General features: G+C 38.3%; 1 protein-coding gene across 1 annotated transcript in view; it reads right to left on the minus strand.

The window, feature by feature from the left end:
• The window catches only part of ADGRD1 (adhesion G protein-coupled receptor D1), a 168,117-nt gene that overhangs the window by 15,135 nt on the left and 128,896 nt on the right, over positions 1 to 24,086 (minus strand). The window contains exons 20-22 of the mRNA XM_053471744.1: positions 20,143 to 20,209; positions 14,548 to 14,614; positions 4,981 to 5,072 (exon numbers count right to left, since the gene is read on the minus strand). Of these exons, the coding sequence (XP_053327719.1) occupies positions 4,981 to 5,072; positions 14,548 to 14,614; positions 20,143 to 20,209 (226 nt within the window). The remainder of the gene's footprint in view (positions 1 to 4,980; positions 5,073 to 14,547; positions 14,615 to 20,142; positions 20,210 to 24,086) is intronic.

Raw genomic sequence — 24,086 nt, forward strand, 5'->3', positions numbered from 1 at the left:
TGAATAAACCAGAGTTTTTGTGGATTCTTGGGTGAGGAATGGGCTGATGTGAGAGATGTTTTTTAGGTGTAAGCGGCAGTTACCTGGTATCCCCAACAGGAAGTACTAAAATCATAGTAGCTAAGGGCTGCTCAGCACGCACACTCCATAAACCTGTTAAGATGTGAAGACTGAAATGCATCATATTGAGTTTACAGCCACCTGTCAGGACACGCACAGAGACTACAGACAGGTCCAGTCAATTAGATATATTTAATATCGCAAGCAGCCCTTTTATTAAAAATATGTCATAATATGCAACCTAGAACTACTTTTTCTAACCAAGCAATTTTTTCTGAATTCATCCAGCATAATTGAATAAATATTTTTTTTTATTAACCCATTTGAGACTTGCTGCAAGTATTATCATGACCTAAATTTACATGCGATAGATTCAATACCATGAACAAAAAAGATTGTGTGGGGCTACCTACAATTTGGAATTATTAATGCTGCTTGGTTTATGCTAATCCTCAGACCGTTGTTGCAGTATAACCAATTTGTGGGTCCCAGTGAAAGGAACCTGCTCATGCTGACTCTTTAAGGTTGCATGCAAATCACTGAGCACATTCACAGGGACTGTTCTACATGGGATTGCTGTGTGTATGGCACCAACTCATATTAATCTTATCAAAACAGAAAATATTTCACGGATGGAAAATAAAATCAGGATTTAAAATTAATAAGTCCACTCCTGTCACCTTTAATTATTTTTTTAATATAAATTACATCCAACCAGTTATTAATGTACCACTACTAGTACTAATAAATCATCATCATCGTCATTATTGTTGTCAGATAATTTACATACAGCAAAAGAAGCCTATTGGTCTATACTTACAAAGTACTAACCATTAGGCATGTAGCAGAAACATTAGATTGGTTACCACGATAGTTGTTCTGTATTTATCCCTTAACCCTCTAACTTGTCTACATCTAGTTATCACTTTTCCAGCAATCCCATTTGCAATCAAAGATAGCTATATCTATATCCTGCAAATTGTATTCCACAAGCAAACAATTTTGCATCCACATACTTGTTTAAATAAGCTTCTACACATTTTCTGCAAGCCTGGATCTTAAGAAAAATTCAGGCAATAATCTTACGCCAAGGTTTTAAAGTGCAATAGAATGATTCGTCTATTGTGTGGCCTGCGCTGTGTTTTGCATCTTTGGTGTTTTACTCAATTATTCTGTTACCTGCAGAGATCTGAAAGTGTTTAAAAATCCCCAAGATCCATTCTTTTGCTGTACGTTTTCAGCCAGATAACCCTTCACATAACTAAAGACAGCAGCATTTGTGTTGTTTTTCTGCCATCTTGAATTGAGATAATATTGTAATCAGTATACTTAGCATAAATTACTGCTGATCTGCTCAGCAGGAGAAAGAGAGGGATTGTAAAGTGATATGACCCATACATTTGTCAGCTACTCACTCCTAGTTAGGGGAGCTATTCTTAGCAGCTTGGAAAAGTCTTGATAATAAAACCCTCATTAGCAACTCTTGTATTTATGTATTGAATGCTAATGGGGAGAAATTAGCATATTTGCTGTAGAACTGACCAACTGTGTTGACGCTTAATATTTAATAATCCTTTTGAGAAATACATATTGCTGAGGTATGCAAAGAATACAGCATGCAAAATATACCTAGTTTGGTTTTGAATTGCTTTTTCTTCTGTAGCATTAACACTTTCCTACCAGTATGTCATAATGAAAATATTTAAAATAACATTCCACCCATCGGAAAAGCAATAATAAATTACAATTTTAAATAATATAGATTTTGAGACGAGGCAGGTTAGAGATGTACAGGTTAGAGATGTTAGAGATGTACATTAAACTTTTTAATGAAGTTGTAATTGCTTTTTCATGTCTGGTTGCAATGCCTATTAACTCTGCTCAATTGCCTTCTGACACCTACATGGTAGACTAGTGACAGAGATTTTGTTTCCATAGCCATAGCTAGCGCTTTTGGCATCTGTGGAATGGGGTGCTTTGGGCATTTCTATCAGAAAACAGAGTTACACCCTATTTAAGTGTTGGCAATTCATCGAAGGGCCCCTAATAAGAAGCGCAGCATAAAAACTGCATAATGGACAACTGGTTTTTTTATATACTACAGTCATAAACTGGGTCAATAAACTATCTCACAGGAGTGTTTCTTAACAGAATTAAGTTTTCCACCAAGAACTTTCCACTGCAGTTGTAGAATTTACATTTTCAGCACTTTTCTAATACATTGAACACCAACATTTTTGTTTAAAACAGTTTAACCCCTTAAAGGTAACATTTTAATTTACAAAAATGATTATGGTATGTTAATATAAATCTATTTTTTACACATTTCAAAATCGGTTATCCTTTATGGTGTTTTGAAAATAAAGAAGTAGGAGAATTAGATGTGCACATGAGCAAGTAAGGTAATATTCATTGGGAAGCACCGGAAAAGTGAAAGAACTGTTTAAGAAACTTAAGAAATGAATAAAGTACACTAAATAAACAGTTTAAATGGGGTCAGTTTATATATACCGGTGTGTATATATATATATATATATATATATATTATCTAAAAATATCTTCAATAAGATAAATGTTTTAAAAAATGCTAGCAAATTATCCACTACATGTATAGGACACGGTTGATAACAGACAGTCTTTGTTTAGTTGTCCCCCCAATAGCCAGAGAAGAGACTCCTGATCCTCCAGCTTAGTCTTTCTTCTCTTGTAAACCCTCTCTGACAAACGAGGCTAAATCTAGAAACAGATTAGAACAGTGGTGCCAGTTGGTGCATCTTAAAAATAAAAAAAAAAGCGCACAGTGCACAGGGAATTCTCTGGGTTTCACCTGGAGATGCCAAGAGAACCACCCGGAGTAATAAATGACTTCATTATATAGTCACAGGAAAACTTTTTTTGATAATTGTTAACCAGAGAAACCACAAACTCAGTCATGAAGTCTTGCAAATCAGAAGTATACGTCACTTCACGTCTCAATCAATTCCCCTTTGCTTTGTCCCACCCTTACAAAGGCTGACTAAGCCAATCAACACCAACCAGCAACTTAACAGCAGGACTGGGGATGGTTTAAGGCCAGCGGCCGCCAAATGACCTGCACATTTTTTTACGGTCTCAGTATGCAGCCGGTAGCCATACACTATAGCTCTTGATCTGCAGCTGGAGCGGCCGTATTGGTAGGTACGCAGACCTTTAGCCTCTATCCCACCACGCATTTGTGCTGGCAGATATAACCTAATGGAGAGTAATAACCACACAGGTCTTGAGAACAAAAAGGTAATATGGCTGCTTCAATTGTGTACACATAACATTGCATACTTTAATATGTAGATGCCGTTATGTGGATTTCTTCAGTGCATTTAACTACAAAATGTAAGATTTAGGGAAAACGACAGATCTGCTAAGTAATAAATACTCCATATGCTTGATGGAGGTCATTTATTTATAATCACATTCTTTGTTGATAATAACACCCCATGAAGTACTAGTTACAGCATATGTACAAATGGAAGAAAAAACACTATGAGCATATGCACAACTGCTAGTGTGACATTGACTCATATAATACAGAGAGAAAAGATGGAAAATAACAAAAATAGTTCGGGCTGTCTTGTCAATTCATACCTCCTCTGCTAACAATCAAACAGAAGGACATTCATAAGGCTGCCAAGAAGCCAAAAATGGAACAACAAAATTATTGGTTAATTGTTAATAAAGGAAATCCCAAAGTCAGCCTTTAAGACCGAAGCATGCCTCACTTCATAAACTGATGGTGAACCGTTTGTCTATGATGCCTATGCCTTTCTATAACCCAAGATATTCCCCTTTTTTATTCCATAGGGCAGTGCTGGTCTTTAAACTAAGGAAAACTAGATCTGAGAAAATATCTTGTCTGATTTGAATAAATTATTTTATATAAAAAACATCTGTAGGTGCTGCCGAGGAAACTTTTTAAGATTAGCCAAACTGGTTTAAGCATTCTAAACAGAGGATGAGAAGATGCTCCGTGAAAGGTTTAAGTTAAATGGATATACTGCGGCTGCTCTAAAGCCTAGATGTCTGTTTGCTATAACCTAAGGTAACTGAAAATGGTGTATAAAACAATAAAAAAAAATGGTGTTTAAGTTATGAAAGTTCTCCCAGGATAGTTGGAGCTATGTGCACCTTAATGAGAATCGGTGAAATTCAATTCAGTCTAGATTAACGCAGTACAACCTGCATTATAGTGACCCCTTCTTTTGCTGTGCCATATGTAGACAATAATCCAGGACGTGAAAGCATTACCAGCCTTAGATATTGCAGTAATAGTGCCATCTTTTCATTATTTCATTGTGTCTTGTGTTATTGTTCCCATGTCAGCAGCTGATCAGTTCCATTATACAGTGTCTACTGATCATAAACGGACAAAATAAATTAATGAGAAATCCTTTTTTTCATATCCCTTTTATTTCTGGTGAATGTCAGATACTGGATTTCCACAGACAACAAAAAAAGTTATTTATAATGAAAGAATAAAACATACAGATCCTACCACAAGAAATTATAAACCCCCATTTTTAATTCTGTAAATCATTTACCAATATGGTTCATGTGTAAATTGTAAATGGAATTGTAAATTGGATCTGTCACTCAAAAGCACATTTACTATTATCGTCATTGTGCTTAAAACAATATACATGTTATCCAGATATGGAATGAATTGTTAAGAGCCACAACATTTTTTTTTAAAAATATTTTTTTCATAGTGCTATACACTATGTAAGGAAGAGCTAAAGATAAACAATTTGAGCAAAGAACAACATTACACATAAAAGGTTGTAAAAAACGTTCCTCAAGTGTTCACTTATATGCAAAATAGTGATATACAAGGCAAAAACATATTGGTTAAACACAAACTGTATGTGAACACAGTCAGGCACTTACTTAAAAGCATTGGCATCTCTATGAACCTTGTAGTTGTCAGCGCTAATTCTGGAGATAATTCTGGTTACCGCAATTAGGATCCCAATATTGACCTATCAACAAATGAAGAGATAAAAAAATAAATAAAATAATTTCTTTGATGTGTATATCAATAAGAATATTTAGGTCAAGGCACAAAGTAGTTCAAAGTTTACATACATATGGAAATATCCATATCTCTGCAATTACAAACTAGATGAGTATTACACATTTACGGTTATTCTTAACTATATCCATGAGCAAACAGCCTTGACTGGACAACAACCATTGTTTCCCTTATATCATTTTTGGTAGATCCAACTGACCAAAGGAGCCTTTAACCACGCATCACATTTCAGTTACCGAGGTAAAGGTCAGGAAACACAAATTTACTACTTATAAAGTTATTCACTTCAGCCAAGTTGAGTCCCCATTGAGTCCTCCCTGTTGAGCTTTTTTAGTCCTTCCCAAGTTCAATTCTCGGGTGAGCTTTCAAGAGGGTTTTCGTATGCATAGACGGTAGTAAAAATGCCAGATCCTACAGCATGATAGAGCCCAGCAGCATTGTAGGATATGAATTTTATCAAGTCAGCCATAAGTTTGCGGGTGACTTGTAACATTTTAACTCAATGGAGTCATCATCCATTATCAAGGACCAACACTATCAACTTCAAATCCAACAGATCTCATTGATGCATTGATTCCTGCATTTTTCAAAGCTAAGCTTCCAGAGTTTGTTCTTTATAATGAAGTCTGTGAGATGAGCTATTTTAACCCACTATAATTCACCCGCCATCCTATGGTCTATTAAACAAACTTCTATAATTCAGAGTGGTCTAATTGCACTGCACATCCACTTGGCAGCAGATAGGCTTTCTTTGCATGTTGAGATCCTGATTTCAAAAGCCTTTTTGAAAATGTCAGCCTGTTGTAGATAATTCTGGCAGCAACACTGTTGAGAGGACAGGATTTAAATAAGAAGACACTGAAAGGTAACCATTATCAAACCTGTGTGTGCTAACAAAATCACCTACTTTGTGTTATTTTTTGTCACTTGCAGGCCAGATAACCTTGAAAAAAGGAACTCCCACCAGAGCTGCAGATATCTTAAAAAACATCTCAATTCTGGGAGATACAAAGCAGCTATCTTTAACGCCTTTGAATCAGAGGCGGAAAAAAAGACATTGAAATTCAAAGCAAGTATGGATGTCAGAGGGGAAAAAAAAAGTGCGAAATTACAATACATTTACTCGTTTTTGGTTGCAAAAATCTATTTGATATTTGAATTTTTATGGAAAGCTTAATAACCTAAAATTACCTAAGCCAGACGTACTTTCTCTGGATTTTATTAAACGCGCAGTTTATCGTGCAATATGTAACCATGAGCAACAAAAAAGAGCAACAAGAAAGAAAAATAAGCTTAGAAATAACTTCGAAATGTCCTTTATATGTTATCAAAGTCTTAAAGATGAACGGACACAATTTTTGCTTTATGAAACATTTGGACTGCAGGTGCTTTTAGTTTTTAAATCTGTCTAATTGTTTTACAGATATTTTGTTTCAATGTAAAGCATTACTTATCCTCAGTAAGGCAGCATTAAGTGACATTGTAGGAACAACTTAATGGGAATAATAATCATTTTAATACTGAGGAATGTACGTTACAATGGTTGCTCCCACTGGAATAAACATAAAGTCAGTTTGTAATACATTTATATATCCTTTATTTCTGTAAACACTGGTGCATACATTTATTTAAAAGTTTTTTTCCCCTAAATCGACAAAATGTTAGCGTATCCTGGCATGGAAAACAAATTAAGTAAATGTTTCATTTTATTCTTACCATAAGTAAAAATGTGTTTTCCGTTCCTATGGCAACAAAGGCTTATAACCTATGGATGCCTTTTAGTGGCGCAAGATTACGGGGCAGGCTGCATTTAATCATTCTTTAAGAACATGTGAATGAGATGGAAATTCAGGGTTTGAAGATTAAACAGTACTCAGAGTTTTTGCAAGATTCCTGATTCCTTCAACTGCCTCGGTGATAAGACCGGTATGCAAACTTTGACCAGAATCATATTTTAGACATAACTCCATTCTTTCTGGTGTTATATCTGGCTATTACATTCTGTAGACTGTTTGAAGGCAGTATACTGAATATATTCTAGTAATGAACTATAAAAATTAGGGTTTCAGTTTATTCAGTGTTAAATGATCAGATCATTAAACAGTATAAAGAAAATATATATAATGTATATGATGTTTAGCACTGACACTAATTATGCATGCCACATAAATCTGTGCTCTGAAATGGATTTTAAATGCAAATGAATTGCTCAGCAGACACAGACACATATCTCTTTTGCCCATCAATGGGTCAGTACACACACGGCAAACCAGTGCAATCTTCTTCCTGCATAAGGTTATATGTGCGTGCTCAGCCCGAAGGGAGCATGCATTTTAATTTGAATGGGAGTAGGTTGTGACGTCATTCCAGATTGCAGTGGATGATTCTCAATAGCTCTCTGGATAATACATTTCTGGAATTTCTAAGGTACATGGATGTGCAACGGATAACAAAGATTATCACAATTACATAAGTGAATACACTTGTCAAGCTTGCAACCCTCCATAACAAAGCTTCATTCCTTTGGCTCAGAATCGTGGATGAAAATCAGAGCGATGAACTAATTACAGCCATAATAAAGCTCATCTTAAAATGTACAAATATATGTTCAATCTTTATCATTGATACTTAATACTTGGATTATCTGCACTCCTTAACCAAGGCATATGTATTTTAAGATGGAATAAGATAGAAAATACATTATGTAAATTGGTATAAAATATTGATGTGAGGGTACAGAGTAACTAATGAATTTTCAAAAATAGGAACCCTGGTTCAGAAATAAAGCTATAATAGAACAAGAAAAAAAACACCTTCACGTGACCTTCACCTTCACAGAAATAAAGCTAGCCAAGGCCAGGGAGGTACTGGGTACTGGTACCAGCTGTGTCAATAACCTGAAGCCAGGACAGGAATCAGGCTGGGGTAAGGAACAGGGGTCACATTGCAAGCTGTGTCAAAATCTCAATTGTCAAGTTGAATCAATTAACAGGAAAATGGGACAAGACAAGCCATTTCAGAACACATGGTCTGGAACTGCGCAAGTAGTCCCACCAACGGAGAGCAAGTAGAGACTGAAGGCCCAATGTTTAAATAGAAAAACCCAAGATGAAAACAAGGTCATCATATTGCATACTGCTGTTAGGCAAAGGTACCTGTTAGCTGGAGTAGGAGGAGGAGCCTGATATGCAGGGGTGATGAAGTCCAAGGCCAAATAGGCAGGCAATCCGGGTCAGAAGATAGGCAGCAATCAACAGGCAGGGTGAAAAGGGCAATCCGGGTCAGTAGGCAGGCAGCGAGCAAAAGGCAAGGTCAAGAGGCAATCTGGGTCAGTAGGCAGGGAGCGAGCAAAAGGCTGGTTCAGCAAAGGGACAGAAGCACAGTGCTGTAGACACACTGTAGCACACAGAGTGTCTCAGAATATCTGAGTGCTGACATGAAGGAGCTCATGGGTTTTAAAGGGATCTCAGGCGTGACATCATGAATTATGCCTGCAGACCCGCCTGCCGTTCCTCCCGTGATTGGACAAGTTGAGGAGGGAGCGCTGGAGCAGTACATGGGAGTGCCGCCCCCTCTACTGACATCCCTGCGATCCTGCTGTCACTGTCTCCAGCTCCCCGTGAGGACGCGGGGAGTGAAGACCCGACCGATGGAGACAACTGCTAAGTTGGCCTAGAGGTGGCCTACTGTAAAGTTGGCATTTCAGAGGAGGGAGCGGGTTGCCGTGAAGCATGCTTGCTATCTCTGAAGACCAGTGAGAGGAGTGGCCTCCAACGTGGCAGGACGATGCCCGTGCCGACAAAGAAGGCAGCTGGACAGTGATGACACAGTGGAAGGTCCCAGCGACCATGAAAGGAAGTTCATACAGTACCCATCCTTGAGAAAAAAGGCCCACCAGGTCCATCTGGAGAACCAGCATGGAGCATGCATGTCAGAAGCACAAATCCAGGACCACTCCTCTGGGCCATACCCCATCCAGTTGAACAAATATTGAAGTGGCCCCTTTCAAACCGTAGATTATTCCTCAAATTCTTCCTCTACATTTACTTAACTGGTCCTGGGCAAAAAATACATTTTGGTGAAGCAGTTAAAGGTTAGCTGCTTCAGTGGAAAGAAATGGAAAGTACAAGGATTCAGAAAGTTGTAAGGCAACTTCAATTGACATGGTTGATGATTGTAAGGTGTTATTCTGGGACAACTAAGCCAGTGGTAGTAGGTCGGACTCTGCAGCCAGCTAGATCTCCTCCGTAAGTTGTCGGAGGTAACTGAAGAGACTGGGACAACAAGAAATCAGACTGATACCAGTACTTGGGAGCAAGTCATATCAGTTCTAGCAAGCAGTGCCTGGACAGCTTGAGCAAACTGATTCATCCAGTTACACATAGCCACAAACTGTCCAGTGGTTATGCCAAAACATAAGAAATGTTTAATGCTGTGTTGTTATATTTAGCAATTAAATTTAATTTATTAAAAACTATTGCACTAGCCATCTGTAAAATGTTATGTTTAAACTGAATTAAATAAAAATATACATGTATATTAATTTTGGCAGCATATAAGAACCATTCAGCTCATTTAGTCTGGTCATTTTTTTCCGCTTTAAAGACAAAAACTTATACCGTATTGGCTCGGATATAGGCCGCCCTCGTATATAGGCCACACCCTAAAAGTTTGGTGCTTTTTTAAAGAAAAAGTTTTTTTTCTTTAAAAAAGCACCAAAAAACATGCTGCCACCCCGCCCCCCCGATATATGCTGCCACTGTCCTCCCTCCCCGAGATATGCTGCCACTGTCCTCCCTCCCCGAGATATGCTACCACTGTCCTCCCTCCCCGAGATATGCTGCCACTGTCCTCCCTCCCCGAGATATGCTACCACTGTCCTCCCTCCCCGAGATATGCTACCACTGTCCTCCCTCCCCGAGATATGCTACCACTGTCCTCCCTCCCCGAGATATGCTACGACTGTCCTCCCTCCCCGAGATATGCTGCCACTGTCCTCCCTCCCCGAGATATGCTGCCACTGTCCTCCCTCCCCGAGATATGCTACCACTGTCCCCCCCCGACTTACCGGAGCAGACTCCCGGGTGTCTTGCGGGGCCGGCGGGGGACATTTACGCAATACAACTTCCGGTGCCGGATGTGCCGGCACCGGAAGTTGTATACGCGTATTGCGTATATTTCCCCCGTCGGCCCCGGGGGGGGGGCAGAGGTAAAACGCATCGTGCGGACGGTCCGCACGATGCGCTTAGACAACCTCCCGTGCCGGCACCCCCCCCCGTGGGAAGTGCTGGCAGGGGAGGCTGTCTGAGTGTATTGGAGAGTAGGATACAGATCCCCTGCACCGCTGCGGGGGATCTGTATCCTAACCCTGCTGCCTGCCCGGCGCCCGGAACTGCATGTCCCGGGCGTCGGGCGCTTGACCCCGAATATAGGCCGCACCCCCACTTTAAAGACTTAAAGTGGGGAAAAAAAGTGCGGCCTATATTCGAGCCAATACGGTAATTGGTCTTTGGTCTTCAGGATAGCCATACGCCTATGCCATGCATGTTTAAATTCCTTTACTGTGTTAACCTCTACTACTTCTGCTTAGAGTTCCACTCATCTACTACCCTTTCAGTATAGTAAAATTCCTTATATTACATCAAAAACTATGACAAAATGTCATAAGTATTTTAGAGAAAGGCATAATTATCGACCCTTTTAGATGCACTTGATCTGGTGATTAATCCTCCATTTCCCAACAAATTGAGGATTATGAAGTATGTAATTTGGAGACATTCATCTGCCGTAATCATTATTTCTGGGTATTATGATAAACCTAACTTGTTTTATTGTAGCACAATATTAGAGTAGATGATAAAAATATATAAATTTAGTCATGACATATTACCGTTCTATTGATCCAGAAGAAAAAGCTAAAAATATTACTGCAGTCATTTCCAATTAAGATGGTGGTAGATAACCACAGTGCAAGTGTCAAAAGAATTACAACTGCAGTACAAGTGAACCTCTGTGTAAATACATTTACGTAGAAAGAAAACAAAATGAAAGCCAACCTCTAGCACATAAAAAGAAGATCTCTTGTAAGAATCTTACTAAATGTAATAAGATTCCTCAATACGTCATTATCATAACCTACAAGTATTAGGTATATTTTTAATGTATCTGAAATTAGGGAATTTGATTAATTCAGAACTGATATTCCCCATACATTATTAATAATTTTTTATGTAATAGCATTTTTCAAACTGGCTCTGTAGATTTATATATATATAACAAAGTAGAAAAAGAATGATATAAGTGCTTAATTATACAAATGAACGCGTACACACTACGTGTTTCGCCCTATTGGTGGGCTTCTGTCTTTTATGTATACATGTTCCTGGATCAAGCGAATCTTCAGTATATATTTAAGTAGACATTTTTCTATTTTATCACATTGGGTGAAGGTATTACCTTTGCGCAACACTCTATTATTATAATTCTATATATGTCACAATACATAAAAAAGACAAAGCATGTGATATATATGAATGGCAGAGACACACATACACATATCATTTACATACAGGCAGCCTTGGGCTCACTCAATATTAAGCCATTTTGGGTTTTTTTGTATATCCTTCACCATTTAAGGATAATTATAGCGTTTTGGCCATAGTGCAATGTCTCCTTATGATGTTTGATGACTAAATCAAGTTTCCACCCTCAAATTCCTACTTAATCAATTCCTCAGTATACATTTTTTTCTCTAAACAGGACATTCAGACTCATATGTAGAGGTAACTATTTCAACTACAAGAAACCCAGCATTTTTAGACAACATACATAATAGGGTTTGTGTGTTTTCAGTCAATCAGAAGGCAACAAAACAAAACTCACCCTATAACATTTGGAGTAAGTGTAACCTTCCATATACTGAATTATTATTATTATGTCATAAAGAAAATATTTTTTAATGTCCACCAGAACTTTATCTACTCAAACAGACAAATATATTAACAGGAGTAAATTCATTCTGTACTATTTTGTGTTACCATTACACAATAACGTTTTTGTGTGTGTTACTGTTTATGCTGTGAATCTGTAAGGATTTGCATTTTTATTTGCTTAGACTGTAAAGCCTGACGTTGTACTTAAATCATAACATACTGAATAATTGCTTACACAGGAAAATATGTAATGAAAAGATCAGATTGATACAACACGTAAGCACTATTATATTACAAAGGATGGGAATACAATATCTAATCCTCTTAAGAGTTCTGGTGATTGAAATTGACAGTATTGGCTTCATGTCCCACTTAAGGGAATATAGAACATTATGAGAAATGCCTGAACGTTTAACACAAATGTATGTATATAAAGTAATTACAGAACACGTGATGAACTGGAAAGACCAAAATAGCATCCCCCCCCCCCGCCCCATCCCTCCCAACAATGTGCAAATGAACTTCAATTAGTCTGGGGACATAACACCACAAAAGCACTGCTGCTATGCATAGCTTATTCTGTATATCCTTCCAAGTAAAGGCGGAAGATACAAGGATTCCTTGACCATGAAAGTGATTTAGCAACAAATTCATGTAATTTAATGTGCAGGCGTAATTAAACCTCTGTAATGTGTTCATGTATCAGTAAGAAAACCTTGATCCTGATCACGCATCTTCAAAGATTTAGTACATGTTTAGTCCCCGCTGATGGGGAAGCAGATGAATGCGGAAGAGTAAGGTGATAAGAGGAAAGGATGAAAAATGAGGGCTTTGCTCATTTTATTTCTATTAACCCTTTTTTGTTACACATATACACAGGAGCAAGCTGAAGAATACTCAAACATCTCCTTGTGCAAAACACATACATACAAAAATTGGGAATACATCATTTGTTTTTTAAAAAAAATACTTTTATGTTAAAATTGTATTTTCTTTGTTTCTACTTCCTTTTCCAAACTCACATTCCCATAAGATCCAGATCATGATGCCTGATAAAAAGTATCAGCCCCTTCTCATTCTGGCTCTATAACCAGTCTTAATTCTGGACTGCTTTATGGAAATGATTATAGACAGAAAAGTAGGGGTTATCAATAACTGGGGGATAATTAGATACATAGGTATAAAAGTAAGGGTCATACAAGACAAAATGTAATTAAGAATAGACTAGAAGGATTATGCTCAACGTGCACAATCAAGGAGCATCTTCAGAATCTACAATCTCCTCTGCTAAAGAGTTTTTGTTAACATCAACTACCCGACACACATGAACGGCAAAAATGACATCAACACAACCAGAGTATGTAGCCCCAAGGAATATGGACACAGAATGATTGCCTTATTTGCTGACGCCAACCATTGTTTTACTTTACCCCCACCACTCCTAATAGATGGTGTGGACGTGGATGTGTTAAGCAATTAAATAACTACAATCAAAACAATAAACATCAGTGCCAGCATTTTAGTCTACCACGCAATATCTCATATTATCTTGCTCACTGCATTGAATTTTTTTTTTACATTCTATCCTATGAGGGTAAGATGATTTCTTTTCATCGATTTAAAAACAATCAAATCATTGATCAGAATAAGACTAGTGTTTCATCTTTCTCAGTAAATTGAGCAGAAATGGCATGTATTGGTCTGGAGATTACCCAATTATGTTACATTACAGATCATCTGAAAAGGATAACCATAATGACACACATATAATTCATCTGGATTTGTGTATTTTTTAGTTATATGGATGATGGACAATAACAGAAAAGGATATAGCAATCAACAATATGCAACAAACCATTTTACATGCTAAATTCATATATTTATGTTATGTGTGTAGTGTACAGTACTTCAATAACTATTTTAGTATATAGTATGTAATATTTCAAGTCAGCTGAGCAACTCAATTCAACTGTACAGAACTGCAAAATGTGATTCTGGACCAGATTCTGCATAGAGCAAAATAATCTGAGAGACCTGCCCCTTTATAGCGAATAGTGAAGTAAGTGAGCTGAAACCACAACTGTCATGTCTACACACCCTTTAGTGAATAAACCCTAAAGACTCACCCATGATCACATAGAGCTCAAAAAGAACCAACTGAGTGTTTCATCCACATGCATTCTTTTTTTCAAAGGGAGACATTGATCTCTCTTAATCTTTTAATTTTATTTTTGCAAAATTGTGTAAACCATGATTTCTGCAAAAAGAAGGCTTATCTTCAGACCCACCCATACCCATCCAAGCTCTTCTTATTTTGACTGATCTTGACCCACTTGATGCTGATTTTTGCTCTTCTCCATATTCTGCCTATGTCCCTACTACTGTGCCTCCTTTTAAAGTTTTGGGCCCAAGCGTGGTCAATCTATGATCTTTCCCAATAAAGACAGTAATAACCTGATGATATTTGCCAGTTGTCTGCACCATACCTACCACAATCACAAACAGCGCAGGAGCCACAAAGGCCCAGATTGCTCCCTTCTCCAGAGACAGCCAACAGCTGAAAGACAAAAGCAAACATTGTTATATCAGTGTTCTGTACCTTCCGCAGTATGACGTACTCAGTATACGGAACATTCAGAATACTGTATAATTTTACAAGCAATATCTCTGGGCAGAAAACATAATTTTAACTCATCAAGGTCTCTTTGAGGGGTTGTATTCTTCTATGTTAAAGGGACAGCTTTAAGAGGCAGAACATTTAAAGCTAAATAGACACATAAGGTATGTAGAAAGAGAAGGACAGCATCCCTAACAAAAACTGAACAGCTCGAGGCACATGGAGAGTTGCCTCAAGCAGTTGTCTTTTGCAGTAAGAGAGCAGTTTAGAATTTATTTTTATATATAAATGCTTCAGGCTGCTAGATTCTGGGAAGTATCAGTAGAGAAAACTCATTTTAAAATAACGCATGTGACATACAGTTAGAAACATTATGGGAAGAAAAATAAAAAATGTACAGAAAAGTTCTCTAGACTCTGATGCTGGCATTCTTGATGTTAAAACAGATTTTAAGGTTTAAGGGTATTTGATAAATGAACATGTGATGCCTGTCATTGTGATGTAAGTCTATAAAGCTGGTACAGGTTTATTCTCTGTGCAGTGATGGAGTGATGTAATCTTGAGTTCTCAGGGTAAATATTCGGAGGAAGGTGGCGTTCTTGTAAGAGAAATGAGTATTCAGCGCCAGTCAAACCCTCCTCCATAGACTTGTTTTTTTCCTCTAAGTGAAATCATTTTGAGTCAAACAGAAGAAAATACATTTCAAAAATACCCATATAGGTTGTTTGCTTATTCTTCTGCAAAAGTACAGGAAGTCTTGATGCAGACGTTCTTTTAATCACTTAGCTATTTTACCGCATCATGAAAAACGGATGATGAGGAATATAACAACCCAAGTCCAAAGTGGGGGGTCCAATCAAAGTACAGATTATGAAGTACAGCCCTGTGATCAGGTGCGAACTATAAATATCAAAGTTCCTATTTGTTCCTGCATGGGGTCTAATAAATTTCAATGAATGGCAATGAATTTTGTGCTCATCACAGCCACCTTAAAATCACCTCAGGGTCAAATTACTGATGTTCTTGATGGATTTTTTATTTTATTTTATAGTACAATATTCCGAGAACAAGTGGTGTTTCATCTCTGTACCAAGCATGTGTTAAAGCAGCAGTAATGCCATGTTTTTGAAGCAATTTTCAATTAGAAATTCCATTTGCTTTCTTTACTTGGCAGAAAGCATGGACAAGGATTAGAGCTGCACACTCCACTACAATTTCCTCTAGAGAGAGAGATCAGGATGAAACCCTGTTGGCTGCTGTACGTGCTATTGGCATGCTAAGTAGGCTCGCGTGCCATCAGATAGAAATAGACAGAGTGCTTCACACAAATATTGACATGACTGTTCCTTTAAAATGGTAAAATGATCTGCTATAGTGAACATTTTTGAAAATCATATTAACTGTACTCTAACAAGTAATTAAAATAAGACGTTTTAACTCATATATATCAAATTGTTCCCTTAGACACCGATGGTCAGGGCCCGGGCAATCTTTTGATGAGAATGAGTTGTTCATGAGCTCAGGTCCAGAATTCTATAAATTTGGCATACTTCTTCAATGAAGTTTTGTAGCAGAAATCGGACTCCACATGGTTTTTATACCTTATTATTCTACTCCCTTGTTGCAGTAAAGATTTTTTTTTCAGTTTATATATTACACTATTATTGGTTTCTGTCATGTGACCTCTCCATATAAGAAGCAGCTTTGGCCATTTGAGACTTCACATAAGTGTATTCATGTGTGGTGCATAGATTTAATTTTGTATAGTAGTACGCTATTGTATTTTTTTCCCTGGTTTTGCATTTTATGCACAGTGCAAGGTGTTTATATTTCACTCTATAATTTCCAGTTGTATTTGGTTTCGGAGAGGGCTGTTCGGGGGGAGGGGGCATTTGCCCTGGGCTACTCTGATTTGAAGATGCTGGGCCACTGCTTTGTTGTTTTACTTGTAGGTCCACATATTGGAACTGGATTTCAGTCAACATTTACACTCTAACCAGAAGCTTACTGGCCCTTTTATGGCCACTCTATGGTGTTCTTCTGTGTGTTAGACAGGTCCATAAAGTTGATTGTATTGTCTCTCAAATGCATTGGGTCACTTAGTGGGAGTTCTTCCCTGGCCGAAACATTGCCAGTCCTCCCGTGATTTGCTTCTCTTTAGCAAAGACACCTTCTCTGCTCTGCTAATGTCACTGATAGCAATGGACAGTAACTAATTAAGTGGTATTTAGGAGGAAAATTATTTTTGATCAATAGATTACAGTCTTGCTAAACAGAAACTTTGTCTCATTGGCTAGCCCAGTACAGATTGAGGGCTAGCATTCCCATAATCATGTCACTAACATGACAAACCCAGACATTTGGATTTAATTCTTCCCAAGTGTCCTTGATTTCCCTCTTTCAGAATATTTGGGGGTATGTTCTACAAATTGCTATCAATTGTCACAAGTCACATACAAATCTTAGCACTGCCAAAACCTACATCTACACCCCCTAAAATTGAATACGAATTGTTGGAAAATATTAACTCAATTTGAAATTCTTCCACCTGCCTTGTGACCCAGTTTATGGAATATACCAATAATCCTTTAGCATTAGTGTCTAGTGTCTGTTAAATTATTATTTGTTTTAATTTTGGATTAAGACCCAAAGTAGTAGACAACCTTACTTAATCTAAATGTGTACACTTCAAATATGACCTGTTTTTAATATATCTCCTTGCTGTTTTGTGGTTTGTTCACTAAAGGTAACGTCTACATGTGTTTTTGAAGGATCCCTTAGTATGCAAAGATCATTTTAATGCCAAACGTGTGATTAATGTAAATATTAAGTGATTTAAAATATAATTGTGAAAACTCCTGTTCACAGCTCTAAGTAGTAAAACTATAGCCCCTTTTCCTTTAGACCACAGATGCAGACGTGATGGAACACTGCAATATTATGGTATGCTCCAATTACTGATTTACACCTAAGGACAAGTTCCAACTCTGTTTTCTTTAGAGAAACCATCTTCCTGCAAAAAAAGGTCATGTAATGTAACTTTAATAGCATCAAGTGTATCAAGAGACAATTTTCTCACTCTTATTGGTTTTGTGTAAAAAAATATATATATATAGAGAGAGAGAGAGATACACACACTCAAAGGGGGTTTTAAGAGGATTTAACCCCTTAATGACAAGACTCGTAGTACACTTAGGGACAAAGGCTCTTTTAACATTTTCAGTGTTGCTGTTTAGCTGTAATTTTCTTCTTTTTCATTTTGTGCACCCATACACATTATATATTGTTTTTTTCAGGACAAGCAGGGCTTTCTTTACATACCATTATTTTTTTCATATCAAGTAATTTACTATAAAAAAATATATATAAAATATGGTGATTTTTTTGTTAAAAAAGGACTTCTTCACACTTTTATCTAAAAAAATCTTTTACTCATCTGCAAAAACGAATGAAAAAACCTGCTAAATAGATTCTACTATTTGTCGTGAGTTTAGAAATACCCAATGTCTATGTTTTTTTGCTTTTTTCTGCAAGTTATTGGGCAATAATTACAAGTAGCCTTTTGCTATTTCAAAACCATTTTTCCCGGTCATTCTGCCTCATGTGCTATTTTGGGTATTTTTCAAAACTAGACACCCCGGGGTATTTCAAATGCTGGTATTTTAACCCTTTCCATCTGCTAATTCTACCATCAGCCTTTGCCAGACTTTATGGTAGTATTTTTTATTTTTTTTCACACAAATTGTACTTCAGGAATAGATTTACAGCTCTAGGTATACGTCACCATCAAACAACATATATATATGTTCAGTAACATCTCCTATAGTATAGTGATACCCCCATACATACGTTTGTTGGGTTATTTGGGAGGTAAAAGGCCACCTTTGTGAGGTGCGCATTTTTGGGCATTTGGACATCTGGTCAGTTTGTGCCCATGTATATTTGGGACATCTTTGAAGCCGGTCAACTGGATTTACTCCATCAAATCATAATTTTTTTTAAACTAGGCACCCCATGGGCTTTTAAAATGTAGAGATTTAAAATTTAAGGTAGCACTTAAACCTTGAAGCAGATGGGCTACAGCAGCAGAAGACCACAAAGATTCGCATCATGGATGGGCAGACCACAAATCTGCAGCAACTGCGTGATGCCATCATGTCCACATGGACCAAAATCTATGTAATGTTTCCAGCACCTTGTAGAAAGTATGCCATGAAGAATTAAGGCAGTTCTGAAGGCAAAAGAGGGTCCAACTCGGCACTAGTAAGGTGTACCTAATAAAGTGGATGTCAGGAACCGGGTCCATACAGACTGCTAGGGTTGAGCAGCCACATACCAGCACCCTGACATAGCAGCGGATGATGTCCAGAACAAAGCAGAACTAAACCTGGCTGGATGTGGAAATCCGAACAAAACTTGGATCTGACAAAACATCAAAACTTGGAGACATCCTGCAGACACCCTGGAGCAGGCATGAGACATAGCACTAGAATCATGTCAGGGTGCTGCAGGCTGGGAGTATGGAAGCTAAGCAGAGTATATAATGGAAACATAACAAGCAAGGAGGACAGAGCAAGGAACAGGGAGACCGAGCAAGGAACATAACCAGACAAGACATACATGATACAGGGCACAATAAAGGACAGGGAACAAGGCAAGGAACACTGGGGAAGGAGTGAGGAGACAGAATCCTCGGACGCTTCTCCTTTAAGCAAGGATAGGACATCTTAACTGGGACATGGGGAGAGGAGAGAGGAACCGAAATCCTGAGATGATTCAGGGAAGGAGGGCAAAGGTACACAAAATACAGACGCACATGGGTACAAGACTAGCCTAGGACTATAAGATAACAATTGGAGATTCCATCACATCTTATGGCCATAGTATGCTTAGTCCACCACTACGCCAAAGTACTCCAATGACGGTGGGTCCTAACGCTAAAACCTGCTTACAGAGGTACTAAACATGAAATCCAAACACATATCAGAGAGACATACCCCGTAGACTGCAGACTGAGACAAATATAACGGGTGGGGCACACTTTATAAAGGGAACAGAGCTGAAGCAAAGAGTAGAACTGGAATACGGAAATCCAGGAATGGATCACAGCAAAACATGGGAACTGAAGCAAGGCAGGGAAAAACAGAGATATGCAGCTCCGCGACCTGGACCCTGACAGTGGCCAATTGTTAACATGAATAGGTTTATTTCCTTTGCGACCTTTCTAAATTTGTCATTTGTACCTTTTTTGTTTTGATTTAACTAAATATCGCCAACTAAGGTATCTTACCCAAATATATGGGTGATAATGACTGAATATTTGGACTTTAAGTAGTAGGATATCACAACAAAAATACAAATATTATAGGACAAAAACATTTGTTAGTCTAATACCATACTGTTTCACGTTGGAAGAAATTGTACTGTACAAAAAAATGGTAATCACAGTTGATTTATGAATGACTTACTTGCTCCCTTCTCCATAACTGTCCAGGGCAGACGTTACAGACACAATGCAGATCACCAAAGATGAACCTATAATAAGATGAATAGTTACTGTAATTAATGTGATTTCACCATCAATATAAAGAATTCCATATATGTGTATTTCACTTTTTCCTACAGATCTATAAAATACATTTTGCAACTCATCAGAGCTCCACCTTTTTAGTATTATCTAATTGATTTCCTATTGCATATAGAAGCTATGCGTACATTATCAAGTAACTGTTACCAGTGAAATCGTCTAGCCATTTTGTTTGCGAGTGACTCATTTCTATAACAAGATGTTCCTTCACTGGCAGGTTACTTGTATACCAATCAAATGAAACACAAAGCTGACTCCAGGAGACACCTGTCTCAAGAGTGAAATCATGATGGACAGCAGGCCGAAGTTTGTTATAAATTGTTAAAATACACACAAATACATTATTGTTTAGCAGAATGAGATGTTTTGTCAACACTGATTTAACCTATATCCCCCACTGGCAAGACGGATTCACATATAGGTGCTGTTCCACCTACTCTACCGCTTTTGTGTCTAAATGCAGCATTAGGAGCATCACTTCTAGTACTGAATACCAAAGCCCATTTTGTAAGCAATTCTTTAATAATGTAAATATTTTTCTCATTCACAATTTTTGCTCTGAATCTTTAATAAGCAGGCACCCATCGGTTGTTGCCATAGAAACTGAAAAAAACATATTAATGGTTTCTGTGCTGTTTTTGTGTGATCGAACCTGCAGAGGAAGGAATAAAATCACAGATCTGCTAAAGTTTATTTGCTAAACATTCTAGAGAGTGCAATTAAGGTTTAGGCCCCTGGGAATTAGCATAGCTTAATGTACAGGACACATGTATGAGTGTGGGTGAGTGCGCAGTGATTGGTGGGTGCATGGGGAGGGGCAGGCATTCAGAAGGGATATAGAGGTGAACTTTGGCACTCCACCGCGGGCTCCAAAAAGATGGAGACTGAGCCGGGTGGAGGACGCACGTGGATCTCTTGAGACCACCCAGCCGCACTGCGAGGCAGGCCTCGTTCGCTAAACCCACTCAGGTGCATGAACACAGAAGAGAAGAGCCTGCATTACATGTAACAGGGTAACAGGGTCTGGGAAGTCAGGACGGAGGACGGCCCAGCTAGGGGGGAGACCAGCAGGAGAGTGACTCAGGGGACGGTGAAAGGTATGGTATTTCCCCCCGGGGCTGAGCCCGCTTACCTTCTGGGGGGCAGGGGAGTAACCACACATGGTTAGGTCACCCTTATGGGTGGCTTACAATCGGCAACCACGTCACATACCCCCGGGGTCTCCCCTAATTACACAGGAGGGATAGATTTTCCCCCCCTTTTGACGCCACAGGCACATACTTCTGCCCGGGAAGATGCAGGAGTGGACATGGAGCTCTGAATACCTCAGGAAAGGTGACAGTGCCGTAGGGGCCCTGCCGGACGCTAAAAAGTGAGTATGCCTCCAATTCTATGTTTTCTGGGGGGCTACAAGATACGCTGCGAGGATCTTGTGCTCGTGGAGAATTCTTTACTCTTTAAGATCAGGTGGTCAAAAACGTTTTTTGAAAATAGGGAAAAGAAAAAATGTTGGTGGGAACCTACTCTCACCTCCTAAATAGTGGGCATACAAAGCAGGGTGGTTTTATTTACCCCGGAGCACAATCCCCACTTCTTCATACATGTGTTGTTCCACTTAGGTATAAAAAACATTCATTGTAGTTGAATTGCTTATTCAGAGGATGACACAGAAGCATAATGCTGTTGACAAACTGGGAAAAATGTGTTGGATCGTGCCGTACGTTGTAGTCAATAGATTATTTTAAAAGAAAAAATGCTGCTTCTTCGAGCTTTCTTTAAAGTTGTTATGCATACACAGCAAGCAGCTGTCCCTCATTCACGACAAACACAATGCTCTTGTGCGGAGAGTGCGTAAAAGATTATATTTACTATTCAACCTTACTGTTCAAGTGCCCCCTCGAGTCTCCTTTATTGGTGGAAAGCAAAGCCGGCTGAAAATAGCTTTAAAATAAACATGAAGCATCATCAGATAAACTGCTGCTCTAAAAATTAGCAACTGAAATCCGTTACATGCTGTGTACGGTGGTCAAAAGCTGCCATACTGCAATGTATATAGTAGCGGTGGGATTTCATTTATAACCCTCGTTTATGTTTTTCAGACGTAACACTTTTCATTCAAAAAATGCATTGAACAAGATAATCTCTGCCTAATTGAAAATGTAGATAATCTCTTTCCAAATACAGTACAAATATCTCTAATGCTACGTCAAATGTTAAATCCAAAATTAATCCAATGATTTTAAAATGCGCTTAGTTATTCTAAAGTACCTTGCAGAGTTATTGAATCTGGCCTGCTGTATTATTGTGTTAGACTGTATCTTAGTTCATTGTGTGTGTAGTAATGGTAACTGCAGTTTAAAATGTGGACCTCCTATTAGCCATTTAAAGGTACACATTTGTAATAGATTATTTTCTTGTTTCATTTTATCAGAAGAAGCTTCAACTTCTGGACAAACCATAATTTGGTACTATTTCTGTAGACTGTGAAGCAGGCCCGGACTGGCCACTGGACCAGTGGCAGATAAGGCTACATAGTGACAGATGCTGCCGCTCCTGGGGCAGATTGGGTCCTACACTGTGCAGCCGCTGGCTAGATAAGTGCTTCCATGCACTGCGAAAGTATAAAAACATAACGTGCACCTGTGTCTATCCAACTGGTGACTGCACTACGTCACTTGTCGGCCACTGGTCTTAAAGTGCCAGGGACATGTAGTCATCCCAAGTCCCTGCTCTGAAGGGAGGGGCATTAGAAGCAGAAACTGGTCAGACATCCCCTTAATATAGCAAACTGTATCGGAAGATATAGGTAATCTGGAAAGAGCGAAAGGAAGGGCAAGTATAATGATGCACGGTTTACAGGATAAAATTATGAGAAAATGCTAATAGGCATTCAACATATACAGCTTAGAGGAAAGTCAAGGGGCTCATATAATAAAAACATGTTACATACATAAAGGAGTTATAATACGAGAATATATTTCAAAGAAATACATGCCAGCAAACAGCAGAAAAGACCAACAGGAAATGTTTCATTATTTTTGGCGATTTCATTATATATATATATATATATATATATATATATATATATATATATATACCAGTAAACATATGTTAGCAGTACTCTTTTGACTCTTAGAACCATCCTGACCATTCAGTTTGAAGTACACACCGAAAAAAGTTGCATTTTCAACAGATTTCTGGAAGGAGCTGTTTTACAAGGGACTGTTGCCAGGGAAACACTTGTGGAAAGAGCAACGATACAGACTTTTTATGAGCCGTACACGTGTCTCTGTTGATGTGAAACCTGAGTCTTTTGCTCTGGAGATTATTTATTCTATACAGGGTATCTTTTTTTTAATGTCACATCTGACAACTACACATGTTTTATAAATCTGAAAATGGGCTATGCTAGTCAAATATTCTGCATAGCCGACACTCAGGTTACTATGTTGTTCTTTGCTGAAAATGTTCTTCCAGTACTAGTGATAAAGGGTGCTGCTTGGCACAGATGCATGAGAAACACATAAGAAAAACAAAGCAAATAGAATACAATTAGGTGTGTAGGTGGCAGAAAACAAGAGTCGATGATATATAGTTCTCAAATCTAAAATGTACTGGTGGGTGGGGGCATATACATACACTATATGACCAAAAGTATGTGGACATCCCTTCTCCACTTTTCAGCCACAGCTGAAGATCACTATGCACAATGCAAAGCATCACCTGGAGTGGTGTAACGCACATTACCACTGGACTCTGGAAACGTGTTCTCTGGTGTCATGCTTCACCATCTTAAAATCTGATGAACCTGGATTTGGTGGATGC

This window comes from Spea bombifrons, chromosome 1 (genome assembly GCF_027358695.1).
Source record: "Spea bombifrons isolate aSpeBom1 chromosome 1, aSpeBom1.2.pri, whole genome shotgun sequence".
NCBI lineage: Eukaryota > Metazoa > Chordata > Amphibia > Anura > Pelobatidae > Spea > Spea bombifrons.